Genomic DNA, 18,331 nt, shown 5'->3' on the forward strand with positions numbered 1-18,331 from the left:
GAACATGTGATGTGACAATAAAAGTGATTTGATTTGATTTAATGAATTCAAAACAGTACAAACAGCAGTTGAATAAAATAAATAAAAATAATAATAAAAATTAAATAATCAAGGAAGCTGAACACGTTATTGTTTTCAGTTCAGTTTAGTTTAAGTTAGATTCCACAGTTTGCATACTACTGTTTTAATTAGTACCTGCATGATTATTTAAGATCAGTACAATGTTCTGATACAGACATGTGGCTTCCAGTCATAATGATACTCCAGTATCAGTAGACATACTGGTTCATGCCAGTTTTGTTGACAAAATGTAATCAAATTGACAAAAACTAACTATTAAAAAATTGTGGTTTTTTTGGTTAGCTTTTTGGTAGATGCTATGATTCTTATAGTAGTTTTCTTTTTCCACTAATAAAGAAATAAATAGCTGTCCATTAGTCCAAATTATAGGTTATCATCTCAAAACTTTGACTCACAAACTTCTGAGAAAATAACTCAGAAATGAGGGGGAGAAAACTTCCCAACTGTTTTCAGTTACTTTACAAAAAATAAAGGTTTTTTTTTTTTTAATTCATTTTACCTTTAGTTTTTCACACTTTTATGCCAAGGGAATCGACACAGAAACATAAGCAAAATCCCCCCCGCTTAGCTTCCGGGTTGGTTTTCCGCGGCTCCTTCTGGAAGTTTCATCTTGCCGTATATTTCATCTTTGTTGTAGACCGGCATTTTCCCACAACACCCCGCTCCTGCTCGCACAGATGACGAAAATGGCGGACAACTCATCGTCGGTAGGCTTAAGAAAGATATAATGTTAATATAGGCACATTGACCGGTTTCAGAGTATAAATTAACGTGTTGTTATTTACAGGTCGAGATTGTGGAGGGCTGTCGCCTCCCGGTTCTTCGTAAAAACCAAGAACACGAAGACGAATGGCGTAAGTATTGTCCGTTTTTCTTTCAATGCTAAGCTAATGCTAAGGAGCTCAGCTCAGCTGTTGTTACCAGAAGCCACGGCCTCCAGTTAAAGCGCTGTAAACACCATGGCCACAGATGGTGCATGCAGCTGTAAAGTGTGAATGAATTAAATTTGAAGACTTAAGAAAGCTGCTGCCACTCTCTCGGAAATTAAATTGCCAACTCTTAAATTTGACTTAGTTTCACGTTTTGTAGAAAAAAAAAAAGTACTAAATGCAGGTGGCATCAGTGATGTTTACAAATTTGAGAGCGAATTTATCAGGTTATCTCTCTTACTCTCTTGGCACTCAGTTTGGTCCATAGTAATCTAACACTCCTTTTTAACACATTTAGGCAAAAATAAAGAAAGAAATTAACGAAATTAAAGCACAGGTGGTATTTAAACCAAATTTAATTGGGCATCGCACTTAGACTTTATAATCCTGATACCTCAGCATAAATAATTACATTTTAGGACATTTAAAATCTCCCATTAAAGTAGATTTTATGCACCTTTGGTTTATTTTTAGCATTGAAATCTAAACAGTAACTTTTATCACATATCACATGCCTGTGTATTTAATGTTAAGTGTGTTAAAGCTCCAGTGTTTCATAGAAAAGCATCACAACGATTGTCTTCATTTGAGTACAGTTCAGATAAAATGTGACATCTCTGCTTTGTACAGCACTGGCTGAAATCCTGAGTGTGAAGGAAGTTTCTGGGAGAAAGCTCTACTATGTTCACTACATTGACTGTGAGTATATTTTGTGTCAGTCGTCTTGGTTTTTCTCAAGATTTGATTCACAGCCCCAGTTTAGTAAACATACATCAAAGCTAATTACACCTTTTAAGGTTTGTTTATTAAGTTGTTATCTAAAATTGCAAAGCAGATTTTTATTTATCTAGTAGTTCATTGATTTTTTTTTTTTGTCATATTTGGATCAATTCAAAATTATAGCTTTGTACCACATAGCTTTTGATTTATTTATTTTTTCACCCACCGTTTCCTGTCATGCTATAAGCTAAATAACTTCACACATCAAATCACCACTCTCTCTCTTTGTCTGTGTATTTAAGTCAACAAACGTCTGGATGAGTGGGTCACAACAGAAAGGCTGGACATGAAGAAGCTTCAGTTCCCCAAGAAAGATGCTAAAACACCAACCAAGAATGGTCTTTCAGGTTCCCGTCCTAGTTCTCCGGAGGGAGGGAGAGAGAGAGAGAGAGAGAGAGAGAGAGAGAGAGAGAGAAGTGGTAAGGAGTCCACGTGTGATTTAAAGCAATGTAATTATGATTCTCACAGTGTTAAGAAATGACGTCAGTCTTAATTTCTGTGTTGTGTGGTTTTTATTCATTTTATAGAAAAACCTGCATGATGGTAAATTTCATATTTGTTGCTGTTCACTTCCATTGATGCATGGTATAAGCGCTGCTTTCCATGGTCACTTTAATAAGCTGCAGTGTGCTTTATGCTGCTTGAGCAGTGATTTGTAACAGTCTACCCACAGGAAATGCAGCCATAATAACAATAAAAATATAGATAAATAAAAGGGCATCATGTTATAGAGGACCCTGTTTTTAACAAAATATCAATATCCTCTTTTTTCAGTCTTACATTTCTGTGTTAATACTTCTTTGTGTCTAATTTTAAATCAAACACATGCCACTGAAATGGTGAAACGCTCTTTTTATGACTAAACCTTTAGTTCGATTTTGTGTGAATTGAATTCCTCAGAATTAACCTGAGGGTTAACATGAATTATGCCAGTGTTAACCCGCTTCCTTCTCTTCCTTTCCGTTCAATTCAGAGGAAGAGTCTAGATCTCAACGTACAAACTGCCACAGCTCCTTCCAGAGGCAAAACCCTCCCCACTCCGGTACAAGTAGAATTCACCCACTCCACAAATTACTGAGATCTTTTTAAACCTGGTGTCAATGTGATTCTTGTGTGATGGCCCCACTGTTAATGTTGCCCTGCATGGGAATATAAAGCTATGCAGAGCTATAAGGTAAAGTAAGTCACATCTGAAAGACGTTTAATATAGAGTGTATCCAAATGAAGATTTATAATAGGAAGTGAAGCCCATCTGTTGCCATCACATTTAATACCAGGTTTAATGGGGTGTATTTACATTGGTTAACCTGCAAATTATCTGAGATTTGGAGAAATAAATTGATTTGCTGTGGCTATTAAAGATGCACAGTCTTAGTTCTGTCTGCATACAAACTGCTGAAAAAGCATCTTGATATCAAGATGTCACTCTTCATTGAATACAAATGGAGTCCCCTGCTTTTAATCAAGCCTCTGATCAAGTTGACATGAAAAAAAAAATCCCATCAAATTCGCCTTTGTTTGGTTTGTTTGTATTCGATCTTAAAGCTGAATGTCTAACACTGTTTGTTTGCTGCAGAAGAGGAAAGTAGAGCCTGCCCCTGTGGCTCCTCAGGTACCCCCGGTCACCCCTGTGCCCTCCCTCCCAAGTTCAGCTGAAGCCACTCAGGCAGCTGTTTTTCCTGCCGTGAGAGAGACGCCCACCTTTAAGTCCCGTGAAGACCATGAGCTCACAACGGTAAAGAAAATCCTCTTAAATTCTCTCTCTGTGTTTTTTTTTTTTTTTTTCTTTTCTCCTATTTGCTAATGAATATCTTTTAATGTCCTACTCACAGCAGAATGGCAACGCCCGACGACTCATCCCTGCTCCACCTGGGAGGAAAAGGAAAGCTAATTGTGGGGGAACTGACGAGGTACGTTACCTTGATTTACTGCATGTTTGTGGTCGTGTTATTCGCTTTGTTTTTTAAATTTGTTAAGAGTCTGTGTTGGGTTTTGTGGAGTTGTATTAGAATGCATTTTGCAAAGTCAAAATGCATGTGCAGAGTGTCACAGTCCGCTTACTGGAGCATTCTCCGGTGCAGCTGGTGACATTCATTAAGACTGGTGCACGGTTCTTGCACAAGATCTATACTGTTGTAATAGGACATATTTGTTTTATTATGGGGACCTATTGTGCTTATTTCCAGCACCATATTTTAATTCTTGGACTTTATTAAAGTAGCTTTGCATGATTCACAGTTCAAAATAATGCTTACTTATCCTGTATGGGGCCCTGGTGCAGCCCCTGAGTTCATCATCTGTCTGGAATGAGAATTATTAGCCTTGTTTCTCCTCCATTTAAGTCCGCTTTCTTTTGATTGGCTGCTCCTTGCCAAAAAAATGTTTGAGCAGCAGGTGGACGAGGTCTCCATGACAACTAGCTCATGGATATCCTTAGCAATGCCGCTGTCATCACGCGGATTTAAGAGTAGAAAAACTGTCTGAAACAGCGTGTGAGCTTTTGCCTTACAGCAATCATTTGTACATATGTTGACCTTTTGAACTCTGGCCAAATTTATTCTGACCATCCACATCTGTAAAGGTGTGCATATACGACAGAAAATAAGGAAAAGAATAATCGCTATCCCCCCAAAAAAACTTTGTCTGTACCCATATAAAATGTCAACATCACTGCACAGGATTCAAATGTGATAAATTATTGTTCTCATGTATTTGTTTATAAACCCCACGTGCAATCATAATGATGAAAATGTTTTGTTTTTTTTAAAGATTGCTTTGTCATTCTTTAACTTCCCCCTTTCTTTACCCTTTATATATATATATGTGTGTGTGTTTCCCTTTTCATTTCTCACCCACTGTTTCCCTTCTGACCACCACAAAACAATTCATTAGTGTGTTTTTATGCATTGATGTGTTCTTAGCTCGTTTTTATTGTGGTGTTTAAAGCAGGGAATTACATTTGCAGCTATTTGGTTATGGCTTGTTAGCTTAACGACCCTCCTGAAAAAGAACTTGCTCTTTATTTATTTATATTTAGGTTGTTTGATTACTTTGTCATACATTTCATTCTAGCTAATGGGCACAGTAACATATATGCTGGCAAATATTGAGGACTGTATGTTGTGCTTTCATATATTTTTATTTTTCAGCATCAGGTCTGGTTAAATTCTGCAGCTTTTTAAAATATTCAATGAGCATTTCATTCATTCTCCTGTGTGGGTCTATGTATTTGAGTTGATGTGTGGCTCTTTAAAAACAAAAAAAGAAAGAAACTATCCTCTTTAAATGAATCTGACCAAGATCTTGACACCACATTTTACCAGGAGCCTGTAATTGTAATTTTATGTCTCAAAAATGTAGTTTGACAAAACATTTTCAGCGTTTGCTGCTTTTGAGGGTTTAGTGTAACCTGCGATGTTCTGTTTTCTCCATCAAGCTACATGTACGCTACTCTCATGTTTTATGCCAACCTGCAGCGCTCTCACATCAGCGGTGATGACAGTGGCCATTGGGTTCTTCATAAACATTAACAAATCTGTCAAATCCACATGAGATGAATGTTTGTGTTTGCTCTTTTCCGCACTCTTCATTCACTGTCTAACATGTCTGTCTCTGTGATTATGATCACCAGTCAAAGCTGACGGGCTCCTCATGCAGCCAACCTGGATTTTACTAGAAGTCAAAACAATATACTGAAGATCATTACTGCTTTCAGTCTGGCACTTAACCTGTTCAGTGTCAATAAGAATCATTTTATTCCCCTTTTTAGTTTCCCAAAGCCCGTGTTTTTGTGTCTTTTTCTGCTAGATGATAAAGGTTTTGCAGTATAACAAGCCTCAAAGTGCCAGTGTCTTTCTACCACCACCAGAGGTCTGTTTAATTTCCTATTATTGCCCGTTGATTGTGTGTTGCTTTCCAAATTCAACTGTGCCTTAGTGGGTCCAATAAATCAGAGGTGCTGCTTACCTCAGACCCAAGTTTAGTCTTTTTTTTTTTTTTTTTTTTTTTTTTTTTTTTTTTTAAAGAAATCTGTGATCAATCAGCTTTTTGTTCAAACACATTTGAAGCACTTGAGAATAACTGCTGCATAAGTGTGTCATCTGTGTAATGTTCACATTTTGTACCACCAGGATTCCCAGGACAGCTCAGATGGCATTCCCTCTGCACCCCGCATGACAGGCAGTTTAGTGTCCGATCGCAGCCATGACGACATCGTCACCCGGATGAAGAACATTGAGTGTATAGAGCTGGGACGGCACAGACTGAAGCCCTGGTACTTCTCTCCATACCCACAGGAACTCACCTCGCTGCCCATCCTCTACCTCTGTGAATTCTGTCTCAAGTACCTCAAAAGCCTCAAGTGTCTTCAGAGGCATTTGGTAAGACTTTTGTTCTGTAAACCTTGGTTATGTTAACAGCTTACACCTGAAATCTGTGCTTCTTGGATTGTTTAACATTGCTTGTGTTGTTAGGTTTATTTTTTATTTATTTCTTTTTTCAGACCAAATGTAATCTAAGGCATCCTCCAGGCAATGAGATCTACCGCAAAGGCACCATCTCATTCTTTGAGATCGATGGCAGGAAAAACAAAGTTAGTGATGTGATGCTTCTTTTCTTTCTTTTTTTTATTTACCAGATGTTTATTGTTGTTTATTTGTGGTTAATACATATTTTTATATTTTTCCAGAACTATTCCCAGAACCTGTGTTTACTCGCAAAGTGTTTCCTCGACCACAAGACGTTGTATTACGACACAGACCCTTTCCTCTTCTACGTAATGACAGAGTACGACTCCAAAGGCTTCCATATAGTGGGCTACTTCTCTAAGGTGCACAGATAAGGCAGAGAATTTTTTCCACACTGTGATAGTGCACTCATAACAGGAAATATGCCTCTATGTAAGCAGGAGTTTCCAAAGCTTATCATTATTTTTCTTCCTTTTGTGCAGGAAAAGGAATCAACTGAAGATTACAATGTTGCCTGCATCCTCACCTTGCCTCCCTACCAGCGAAGAGGTTACGGCAAACTGCTCATTGAGTTCAGTAAGTGTCGTATCATCAGCCAGTTTTTGAGTTATGAACATTTCTGTCTTTATGTCACCTCTTGTAAACATCTGTTTGTGTCTGCCAGGTTATGAGCTGTCCAAAGTAGAAGGGAAGACGGGAACCCCCGAAAAGCCGCTTTCTGATCTCGGTCTCTTGTCCTATCGCTCTTACTGGTCCCAGACCATCTTGGAAATCCTTATGGACCTTAAACCAGACAATGGCGAAAGACCACAGATCACCATCAAGTAAGCAAATATTCTGGATCTTATATGAGCTATAAAAAATGTTTATAGATGCATGTTTGTAGCTGAAATTTGTCTTCTTTGTACTCACAGTGAGATCAGTGAGATCACAAGTGTAAAGAAAGAAGATGTTATTTCAACACTTCAGTACCTCAACCTAATCAACTATTACAAGGTGAGAGATGAGCACCAACCATAAATTAACTGTTTACACTTTGCTTGAAAATACACATTTAATTAGATTTGAAATGCTAAAGACCCAATCTCTGAACCTAGCCTTGAATTTTTAATTTGAATAACGCATAGATGGGAAATGTTTTTTCTAGAGGTAAGCAGAATTCTAGCACCCGTTCAGTTGGGTACACTGCTGCTCATTGATTCGTCACTTAGAAGTCTTTTTTTCTCCTTAACCAAATGAAAGAGGTTGAATGTTCGTTCTGCGAGCTTTGAAGATTAAAAAAAATACTAGAAACTGAACGGCGAGCTGTGACTTCATGCATATATGGGTTAAATCAACACTGGATCACAGGGAAGTAGGCGGGACCACAGATGATTTTTCTCAACTTCCCATGAAGCGACTGAAGCGACTACCAGTGAGATTGAACAATACTGTCGATTCATGGATGACCTGGCAATAAAAACATTAGAGCGTTACCTAGGCCTTGAATGTGAGACCATTCGTCAGCTGCAAATCGATGCGTCGCTTCCTAAAACTGCACAATCATTAGCCAAACCACTAACGATGTTGATTATTTGGAGTTAAGAAGCTAAACGGTTAACACTACATCAATCATATATTTAAAGTAATGATAATCTCAAGATCTCAAGATTTTGTTTTGATGATGAGAGCCAGACGTCTTATCAACAGCACAAAAAGACTGCACACTCCAAAGATTCTCCATAGGGTTAAAGCCTGGACTTTCTAGTGGCCATTACAGTGTAAAAACGCTGTTGTTTTTGTAAACAATGATTTTAAATCCAGGTGGTGACTTTGTCTCAGCTCAGCTTGAGTATACCACATGCCATTCTCTCGAAGCAGTAATCATTACTCGTGGGTTCGCCTCATTGTAGCATTTTTTTGTTTTTTAATACTCCTTTTGTGGCTTTCAAAGTGCAAAAACCCTAATTTAATGGCTTTGTGGGGTAAAGCAGTAACGCTCATAGAGCGGGAGGTGTTGCTACGACACTGCAGACACACCTTAAATATTTAAGGCTCTGTTTAGTGAGTTGAAGAAGTTGAAAGCAGTGGAGCATCAGCACCTTTTCAAATGAGCTGATAAAATGATGTGTACTGACTTTGGTTTCTTGAATGCAGGGTCAGTACATTCTGACTCTGTCAGAGGACATTGTGGAGGGACACGAGAGAGCCATGCAGAAGCGGCACCTGCGCATAGATCCTAAATGCCTTCACTTCACTCCAAAGGACTGGAGCAAAAGGGGGAAGTGGTAGAGTTGGTTGCTGAATGACGCCAGAACCAGGACAGCAGACACCCGACGCAAACGGTGGATCAGATCAAGGTTTTCCCTCGGCTTTCTCATCAAGAACCCAGGACTTCTCTTCGATAAACAGTGAACATGAATTGTTTTGTTAAATGTTCATTATATATCGTGAATCTAAAAGGCCGTCAAACCTGGGCAGAGGGAGAGACTGGTTAACAGTAACACCGCCAAAAACACAACACACCTTCTACTGTGTAAAAGATCCTGTTTATGATCAAAACAGTGCATTAAAAATGACAGAAAGGTGACTGTCTATTAGTGTAAAATGACAAACGCACAAACCACCGAAAGGTTGTTTTTATACACGTGATTTTAGATCCTATAGAACTGCTTCATCTGTTAGTCCACATTTTGTAAAACTCACCAAGTACATTTATTTGCTCTTCTTGTTGTTGTTGCTGTTGCCCTGACTACCACTGTGGCCACACCCTCTCATCTGCCATGTTAAAATGTTGTCATTAGGATCATTCGTATTCCAAAAAAGTTCACTAAAGTCATAATTAAGAAACAAAACTAATGCCTGAACAACACTCCAAAATTTACTTTTTCTACTTTGAAGTTTTTCTTCTTCTGTTTTTTTTAATACTCAAGGCTTCAGAACCTCTAAAGCCTCTTCCTGGGTATAAAAGATTGAATAGTTGTTATTGGAAACTAAAATCAGACTGTGGATACTTTTATACTCTCTCTGTGACTAAGGCAGATGTTTATTTTGAGAGTTTAAAGAGGGGAATTGTACAATAAGACTTTTTGGGGGAGTTAAGTTTTCCTTCGAGTGCCTGAATATTAATGTTTCTTAGCTAATAATAATTATAATGCATCAGGCTGTTTTTAGTGTCACTTTATTAGGCTCACTTATAAATGTGAACAGCCCAAAACTTTTGCATTATTTATTACATAAAACTCCGAACTAGGCATCAGTTATGTTACACGTTTGTGCAGTTATGTATGTTCTTGGGTTGTGATCATTCAGGCCAATGTTTCTTTCTTTCTTTTCATCGGTCATGCATATCGTCCCCCTGTTGAGTTAAACATATATTCGCCGTGTCTGTACATACTGATGACAGAAGCCATGTTGAACTTTAAGGAATGTAAATTTCATGTACAGTCGTCTTTCTTTTTTACTCAATGTTATCTAACAAGCTGCACAATGTTAAAAAAAAAAAAGACCTAAAATTGATATCTTACCTTCAGTTTGTGTTTTATGTTTACATGTCAGAAAAGGATGTTGAAATGATTTAGTATATCTTTATGTGGAACACTTCAGAGCGTTTGAACGTTTGATATGAAAAGAAAAGAAAAGCTGGTTGAATTGATAAAAACAATTTGTCTTTATTGTGTTTATTCTGGTCTGAGAGCCACTTTCAGCTGTGTGCACAGGTTAAGCAGTGTTAAGCTGCAAGTGAAAATGAATGGATATAATAAATTCCCAGTGAACACAGTGCGTAAAGAGGGTGTTCAAAATTGAGTTAGTTTGTATGTAAAATTAAATTACATAATTTTTTACATAAAATGAATGCAGTTCATGTCAAAATATGCAGTCTGGCCAAAAATTAATACTGCACCAGAAATGTGAAACAAGCGATCCAGCTCCGGTTGTCAAAAGGTGCCATAAAGCCCAATAGATGCTTTACAGAGGGTGAAGAAATTGCAGTAATTGCTATTAATTATCAATTAGTCCAGTTTAATGCAGTTGTTTTAACAGGTTGGCTCTGTCATCAAAAGGGGTGCAGGTGGTCCTTGAACCATATACAAGCCCGATTTGTGGCCAGTGCCAAAAAGTGATTTCAAGTATGTGCCAAAAAACAAATGCAGGAATTTAAACTGTTATAAAGGACTTGTTGGCCTATAATATGTCAAAAACTATCTCTTATGAATGGAATCCAGTCTTTTTGAGCCAGAATGAACATTCCTGTCACAAGATAGAAGCTCCAGTCAGTTTTTCACAAAGTGACTTTTATATACTCATTTATAAAAAATGTCTTTTTCAATGGAGATCTGGCCAAGAGGGCAACAAAAATGGTAACAAATATAACATAAGCATGCTTAATGTGACCAAAGAAAGAAGACGACTGATTATAGTGCAGGTGCAAAACAGGTCATTTTACATTTTATACATAACCCCTGCACAAATCATGTTCACTACAGTCAATTTATCAATGCAATTTTTTAAAATGTAGACGGACATTAAAAAACGGTTTAGAATATTTTCACGGAGTTTCAGTATGAAGCTTCATCGCCAGGGGGCAGTATTGTCAACCCCTCACCTGTGCGACATTTGCATTGAAGTTGAAACCACAGGAGGGTCGAGCGGACCTGTAATTACGACCTGACCGCTGTAATTGTGTTTGAGCGGCGGAGAAACTGAGTTAGACAACAAGTGGAACAAATTTGGTAACAACCTGCATGAAGAGCAGCACTGTAGCATGTGTGAGATAATTATATGTTGTTGGGTTTTTTTTAGACTGCACGGTGCATGTTGCTAACGCACACTTTCCCGGCTGAACCCGGCACTGCAGTTTACTGTCTGGGTGTGTAAAATGTGTAACAATGGATTACACCTCCGTGTCTGCAGGAGGCCTCGTTTATTGAGCACGTTTCCTCAGCTGACCGATCAATGGATCTGCTTAAAAGCGCGTGTTGGCGGCGCTCAGGCTTGATGGCGTTTTAATTTCTGCAAGTCAGGTTTGAGTTATCAGCATCCAGCATCAGCATCACATCACACCAATTTTTCTTTCCGCACCTCACAGAGCCACACCAGTCCCCAGGATGACAGAGGAATTTCACACTAATCTAATATCCTCTTCCTGACATCTAGATTTCCTCACCCGGAGTCTGAGTGCTGGCACATTTTTTGTGCTTTATGGGCCAAAAGTTTATTTTGGGCCTTGGTTATTTTTACTCAGATACACAGCTGGATCATTAGAGCTGCCAGTTTGGAGTAGTTTGGGCTTTACTTTAACAAGCTTGAATTTTAAGAGTCATTATTATGCAGAAGGATGAGGAGAGCCCATCATTTGTAATGGTTTCAAACTGCTTGATTATACCAAGCGATGCCTCATAAAATGGAATATCCCACTAAGCATAACAACAGATTTCCACATGGTGTCACTGCCGCACTGAGAGTTGTAGGGTTGTTTGGTTTCTTGAAAAAAATCATGCTCCATCAATGCAAACTAAATATTTAAAGATGTATGTTTACCTGGAATTCAAGTGTAGATTGGATGAGAATTGGATGTAATCCAGGATGTTGGACCCATCTGACAAAAGGATATTTATAGCTTGAATTGACTTTAATCTTTCCGTTTCGCGCTGATTGTTCCATTGTTAGACATTTGTGAAATTTGGCGTCACGCTCCGACACTTGCTGCCGATGCTTTCACTGGCTTGTTGTGCTCGTGTCCCTGCTTCAAACAGAAAGCAAAGGGAAGCAGGTATCTCCGCAAAAACACCTCCTGACCCCTTATGAGGACACAAAGAGGTATGAATGTTTGCCACAAAAGCTGTTTTCTCTCCTCTCAACTCCTGCCTCTGTTTTTATTTTTCTTATCTCCTCAAGACACACTCTACCAACAACGCAGGCCTCTCCTCTCCTCTGCACTCCTCCCCGCCCCTGCCCCCAACCCCAGACCAGAGCCGCTGACCTCGCAGCACACGCACACAAACACACACACGCTGCAACATATGGTACGGCCGGGACAAAACTCCACGCAGTAATTAGGGGGATGGTGCTGGACACTTGGCTCTGCTGCGGTGCAGGTTAAGCAGCATGATACATCATCTCCTCTCGCGAGCACCATGCAAGGGTTTACCCAAATTGACAGGTATGTGCTTTTAAAGACGCTGCAGTGGCTGATGAGGGAGGACGGCCAAAGCTGTGTTGTTTTGTATCCTGTGCTCTCATTGTTCTTAAGGAGGTTGATTGTTTGTTGTGGTCTTCCAGCACACTGAGCATGTTTGGAGAGTACACAGAGGTCCTCTGCACATAAACACTCTGTCACACACACACACACACACACACACACTTGAGCACACACAACTGCCATTTTCACCTTTGCTTCTGAGGTTGTGTGCACTTTATCTCTCTCGTGCAGAAATTTCAGCGCTGGCGGGGGGAGAGTGACACTTTAAATGAACGCGTTTGATGTCACGAGTGTCGCTTTCCATCAATAAATTAGCCAAAGAGAGGTGGAGAAATCCTGGGAGGCGAAAGTCTTGGTACAACGTTGCATCAGCATCGGGTCTGCCACACTGCTGCTCTCGTGTGTGTGTCACACACCATTATATACGAGCGTCTCGGGCATTTGAATCAGCAAAAAAAAATGTTTTTAACCACAGTCATGGCCCAGGGAGGGCTTTTGAATTCCAGCGTAAGAAACGCAGAGCTCTCCGCTTGGACGCCGCTGTCCGTCCGCCACTGCCTCAACCTCTCTCTGACAAGGAGAGGAGGAGGAGGGGGGCCGAGAGAGAGAGAGGCCGGGCGAAGCTGTGTGTGCACGAGAGAGAGCGAGAGAGGGGAGGAGGAGAAAGAGGGGGTTGGCTTTTAGTGTGATGTGAATGGAATAGAATCAGCGCGAGAGGAAGAAAGAGGGAGGAGGACAGCGCAAATCAACCTGCCCCTTGACTTTAACAACAGAATAGAGCCGGCAGACACAGAGATCGGGAAGTGTGCGTGCGTGCGCTGCTGTTTTATTTTATTTTTGGAGAGAGGAAGAGAAGATCAGACAGGAGGAACTGAGGGAGGAGGAGGAGGAGAAGGAGCCTCACCGTGGAGATAGATAGCAGAAAAATGCTGTCACGGGGAGAGAAGGGGAGGGAGTCGGCAGAGAGGAACAGGATGAAACAAGGCAGGGTTGAGCAGAACTGAAATGTGGAGGTAAGCCTTTTCTTTCCGTATTAAGATTTTACATTCACACTGCTGCCCCCCCACCACCACCGTCGCTAACACCCACCCTGTGTCCTCGTCCAGAAGAAGATAATGAATTCAGATTGATGGATCTGCACACCCTCTGTGTGCCACATACCTCTGTGTCGGCATGCATATTGCTCTGATAGTCAAGCCATCCGGCCAACAGACAATGTATGAGAGCAGCAGAGATGTAAAATGATGGGGTTGGCATCATGATATCTTGCAGCTTGTCCTCTCTCTTCCTCTCTGCCCTTTGTGCCATTGCCCCCCCCCCCCCCCCTCTTTTTTTTTTTTAATAAATGGATTTTATTCAGCCAGCTAATGTCTGCTGTATCTACCATTTACACATTACATTGTAGGTTTGAATCCAGCTCACAACCTTTGTCGCATTTCATCCCGGGCCTGCCCTCCCCTCCTCCTCCCCCTCCTCATTCTCCTCCTCCTCCTCGTCTCCCAACACTAACCCCCTCCTCATCATCTATCCTGTGTCTCTCCATTGTGCGATCTCTTAACGAGGCCGGCTTGTCTCAAAAAACAGCGCTGTGACATTGTCGGGGCGGCACTGCGAAACCTTCGCCGTTAAACGCTCCTGGCCGCGAGGGCAAGGTGGAGGGAGGAAAGAGAGGGAGACAGAGAGACAGGGGGGGATTGATGGAGGGACACTCGCGCAGAATGAAAGAGAGTCAGAAAGAAAGAAGATGCAGGAACAAAAAAAAAAAAAGGAAAAAAAGAGGATCAGGATTTGTTCCAGATACATATTTTCAAAGACCGAAAAGCCGTCGGTCTGCAGTGGGCTGGGATTTGTGTGGATAAAGAGGATTGTGCACAGACAATGATGGAATGGAGAAGCACAACCGGGATTGGGGTGTTGTTTTCAAGGTGGCAGAGAAAATGAGGGATGCAGGAGTCAGTCCCCCCCCAACCCCCCACCTTCACCACACACACATATACACACACACACACACACACACACACCATCCCCATCCTCTCCTTGCCCTCCGCACCACCCTACCCACCGCACTCTCTAAGATGGGGCCGTGTGTTTACGAGACGCCAGGGTTTCAGGGGCTGGATGGGCTGCTGTAGGGAGAGAAAAGCAGGGATGAAGAGCCGATCGAGAGGGAAGACGAGCAGCAGCAGCAGCTTACATAAGCCAGTGCACTCAAAGGACGGGCCATTTAATTTACATTGAGCTGCCTGGCTGCTCATCCACTGTGGTGTTCACTGTGGTTCACATTGGCTTTTTCTTTTTTTTTTAAATGATAAAATGCAGCTTGACCTGACTGGATGAAAAGGAAGGATGTGCGATGACCTTAAAGCGTTGTGTCGGTGTTCCCGGACAGGAGGATGTGATATTTTTCTACAATCTCAACTTTCTTGCTGGACAGTTCAGTAGAGTGAAACCCCAACCTTGCAGGTATTTATCGCGGCGAACGATTAGGATGTCTGCATGAAGTGCACCGGCATAATGGTGCTCACAGCGTGCAGCCCGCTCATCCAACTCAGCTGCAGATGACTTTTTGTTCTGCTGCCATCCACTGCGTCGCACTTACGGCATATCGAGGCAGCGCAGTCCTCGGTGTGGGCCATGCCCAAAGGATAGGAGTGAAAAAGGCCCCTGTCTATAAAAAAAAGAAACCTGAATGTGTGTGTGTATTTTAGAAGAGCAGTTGCGCGGAAGTAAAATGCCATTTCAGAGGATGGCAGCCCTAATGTAACCGGGACCCTTTGTGTCTCCTCGTGGTCTGTAGTTTGCTTTCTGCTTGGCCAAATAAAGCAACTGCTGCGTTTACTGCCTCCTTTGCAGAAAGCGTGTTTTCTGATGTGAAACTCACACTGTTGGTAAAGTAGTGGAGCAGTTAGCATCAGTCGCTTTTCATTAAGCAGATCACCTCAAATAACAATAAGTCTACCTGCTGCAACTTTGGAGTTAGAGTCTTGTATGTGAGTGAAGGTGGACGATCTTTTGAGAATTCATTTATTTTTGATGCTAGGAAACAGTGCAGATGTATTTAAAACCCCCCACACACGCATGCCATAAATTTTCTAGCCCTTAAAAAAAGAAAATTGTTACATCATGGCATTACTTTATGATTAATCAGCCCTCACATCTGCTGCAGTTGATTGGCTAATTATCTGACTCAGCTCCAGTTCTGTATATGATGACATCCAGAATATGAGCACATTATGGAGTCTGTTTTAGCCTGGGCCCACCTGCTAGTCTGCCTTTATGAAGTTTGTATATGAATTATGTTGGTTATTTTACACATTTGATATAAATTCTCAAATGCTAAAAGTGACCTTTAACCTGACACTTTGTTCTTCGATGCCCTCATATATAGGAAATGAAATATACACAACCAAAAGCATACAGCGAGCAGGCTTTCAGCAGCCCTGACACTGTGTGTGTGTGTGTGTGTGTGTGTGTGTGTGTGTGTGTGTGTGTGTGTGTTTTAATGCAGCACCCTATGTGTCCTTTCCCATGAGAGGCTTCCTCAGTGGGACTCATTCTATACCTGGTTGAGTAGTAGGGGAGCAGAGTCGCAGGAGACTCTTGACTCGATCGGCCCGTTTTCATTTCCTGAACCAAACAAGAACCAAGAGAGCTGGGCTCTGTACATGCGAGCGTCATGTGGATGCAGAGCTGTGAGCTTCTATTGCTCTTTATTGGCGACGCCATAAATTTGTCCTGCTCTCCTTCAGCTGCTGTTTATACCCACCGTCTCCTCTGATAACAGAAACAGTATAGCCCATAGTTTCAGGTTTGCTTCATGCTCTGTGGACAAGAGTGACTCTCTTGTCCACAGAGCAAATAGATGACAGTCCTCACCTGACAGCATGCAGGCTGCCAAAGTGTTACTTTGAATTCGCTCCGCACCACAAAGCACCCCCGTTTGATCAAAGTGATTTTTATCTGGTTTTGCACTCAGTTAGTGAGAATCAGATAAACATATCGTGAGGTTACCGGGCAGATTTTGTCCTGGTCTTACTCAGCATTATGTCACTCCGCTCGTTTTGGAGCCATTTTGCATGGCTACACCCCAGCAGGCTCCCTGTGGGTGCTCAGTTAGGAAGGGCTGTCGGAGGTGGAGACTTCCTCACATCAGATGGCAGGATGCCGGCAGCATTAGCCACAAGGTAGATCCTCTTAGCTCGTGCTCTCTGCTGTCACCTGCTTACTGCTGACCGGTGATCTTCCTGCAAGATCAGGCCTCTTTGGGGGGTTTTTTCCCTAATTTTTTTTTTTGTCAAGGCTTTTGCCCTTCTCCACCTATTCAGCTGCACAAATAGAAAGCGGCATGAAAAATGTTGGAGAATGACTCATGATTCACAGCGTCAGCTAAAGTAGGACTGCACAATTGAGATAAATCAGCATGACAAATATTCAGGGAGAGTTTTATCGTCTGGGGAGTCAGTCCTCACGGGCTATTGTCTTTTGGAAAATAAGCATCGAAATACTTAAACTATTAAAACGGTCCCCCCCTGTGATTTCTGCTGCACGCACTCGCTTGTGCATGGGACAATTTTGTTAGATTTTCATAAATTACACGAGGAAAATTTCGAGCACTTTCAAAACCCTTCACAAAACCCATCAGCTTTTTGAGTGTGAAATCAAGGACGAACTGAGAAATTGGCCCTTCGTGTACAAAAGGACGTAATCGCTGGTGGTGAATCACGCTTTAGACCTATTTAAATAAATGATGTTGTAATTGTTCTGATGGGTATCATGTCTTCTGTTGAGAGAGAGGGAAACAGAGCTAGGCATGTCCAACAACGCACCCCTGATGTAATAGTCCTAAAATATGTGGAAGCTGCTATCTTCATGAGACATATTTATATAAGCATCTGCTGTTAACACAGCCCACATGAATACAATCCCACTTTTTACTCCGTGTTGTGAAATGCCCCCTTCCAGAAATATATATTCAAGCTCATTGTACCAAATCGCAAAGTACCTCTCTCAGTTATGTCATACATACATTAAACCATTAAGCGGTGCAGTGGCTCCTTCTCATTGTTCTCATTGCTATTACAGGAGAGAAGTGCACTCTGGGGTATTCAGAGCCACTGAAAGCAGACCAGGACCAACCATTCATGCTCGTGCCACGTCACTTTCACCGCCGCATTCGGTCGATAGAGATCAAAAAGAGCAGAAAACATTTTTAGGCTCTAATAGGAGTTTAAAAATACCCTCATAAGGTTTTCTATTTTGGGGATAATACTTGACGTATTAGAGATCGCCTCTGTGTTTGTTTCAGGCTGAAGAGGCTCTTTGCGCCGTCACAAATTTGAGAAGGAAGTTGCATTCTCGACTGTTTCATTTGCATGTTAAAGGCAAATAAAGAAGTAACTAGCAGTTTGAGCAGATACCTTAGAGCTCCACATCGTCTCTATGTGGGGCCCAGCAGCGACCGCACGCAGGAAACTGAGAGATGTGACCTTAGAGGCGTAGAGGAGAGGTTTTTTTGTGTTTAGCTCCTGCCACATTTCCCCTCATTCTAGGTAATTTTTTTTTTTTAATTAATGTGACACAACAATATCCCTTGCAGTAAAAAAGGAAAGAATTAGTGGAGAAAATACACTCTACATACTTTAGATTTAAGCAGGTTCAGTCTGTGGCCCGGTGAATCATCTGTCACCATTACTGCACACTTCCCAGAATGCACAGCGTGCATTTTCATTCACAAGTGGAAAGCCACAGATGTACGGAACATGTTCCCTGTTTTGACTGTACCCTGCGCACATCGCATCACATAAAAACCCTTCAGTAAATGAGGCGCTGTTTGCGTCATCGTACTTAACATATTGGTGCATGAGCTAGTCTTTGCTTCCTTTTTTTTTTTCTAT

The 18,331-nt window shown here is 41.3% G+C and overlaps 2 protein-coding genes across 8 annotated transcripts in view; both read left to right on the forward strand.

Annotated features, from left to right (window-relative positions):
• Nucleotides 1-649: 649 nt before the first annotated feature.
• LOC100696624 (histone acetyltransferase KAT5) lies at nt 650-9,899 on the forward strand. 5 transcript variants are annotated; one of them, XM_013272322.3, is made up of 15 exons: nt 650-788; nt 869-935; nt 1,641-1,709; nt 2,033-2,171; nt 2,760-2,832; nt 3,367-3,525; nt 3,626-3,700; nt 5,598-5,660; nt 5,921-6,169; nt 6,292-6,381; nt 6,478-6,618; nt 6,739-6,832; nt 6,921-7,080; nt 7,171-7,252; nt 8,393-9,899. In XM_013272322.3, the coding sequence occupies exons 1-15, from the start codon at nt 759-761 to the stop codon at nt 8,525-8,527; spliced, it is 1,626 nt and encodes a 541-aa protein (XP_013127776.1). In that variant the 5' UTR covers nt 650-758; the 3' UTR covers nt 8,528-9,899. The 5 variants fall into 5 exon arrangements, with proteins under 5 accessions (XP_013127776.1, XP_013127772.1, XP_013127773.1 ...); XM_013272318.3 differs by having other exon boundaries at nt 666-788; nt 2,033-2,209; nt 2,764-2,838; nt 3,623-3,700; XM_013272319.3 differs by having other exon boundaries at nt 666-788; nt 2,033-2,209; nt 2,764-2,838.
• A 2,315-nt stretch (nt 9,900-12,214) lies between these two features.
• The window catches only part of sipa1 (signal-induced proliferation-associated 1), a 37,709-nt gene continuing 31,592 nt past the window's right edge, over nt 12,215-18,331 (forward strand). The window contains exons 1-2 of one of the 3 annotated variants that reach the window (XM_019363818.2): nt 13,126-13,450; nt 14,757-14,900. The gene's annotated coding sequence lies outside the window, so the exon portion shown is untranslated. Of the gene's footprint in view, nt 12,399-13,125; nt 13,451-14,756; nt 14,901-18,331 lie in introns of those variants that run through there. The other 2 variants (XM_019363817.2, XM_005472069.3) reach the window with 2 other exon arrangements.

The sequence above is a fragment of the Oreochromis niloticus genome, linkage group LG10 (assembly GCF_001858045.2).
Source record: "Oreochromis niloticus isolate F11D_XX linkage group LG10, O_niloticus_UMD_NMBU, whole genome shotgun sequence".
NCBI lineage: Eukaryota > Metazoa > Chordata > Actinopteri > Cichliformes > Cichlidae > Oreochromis > Oreochromis niloticus.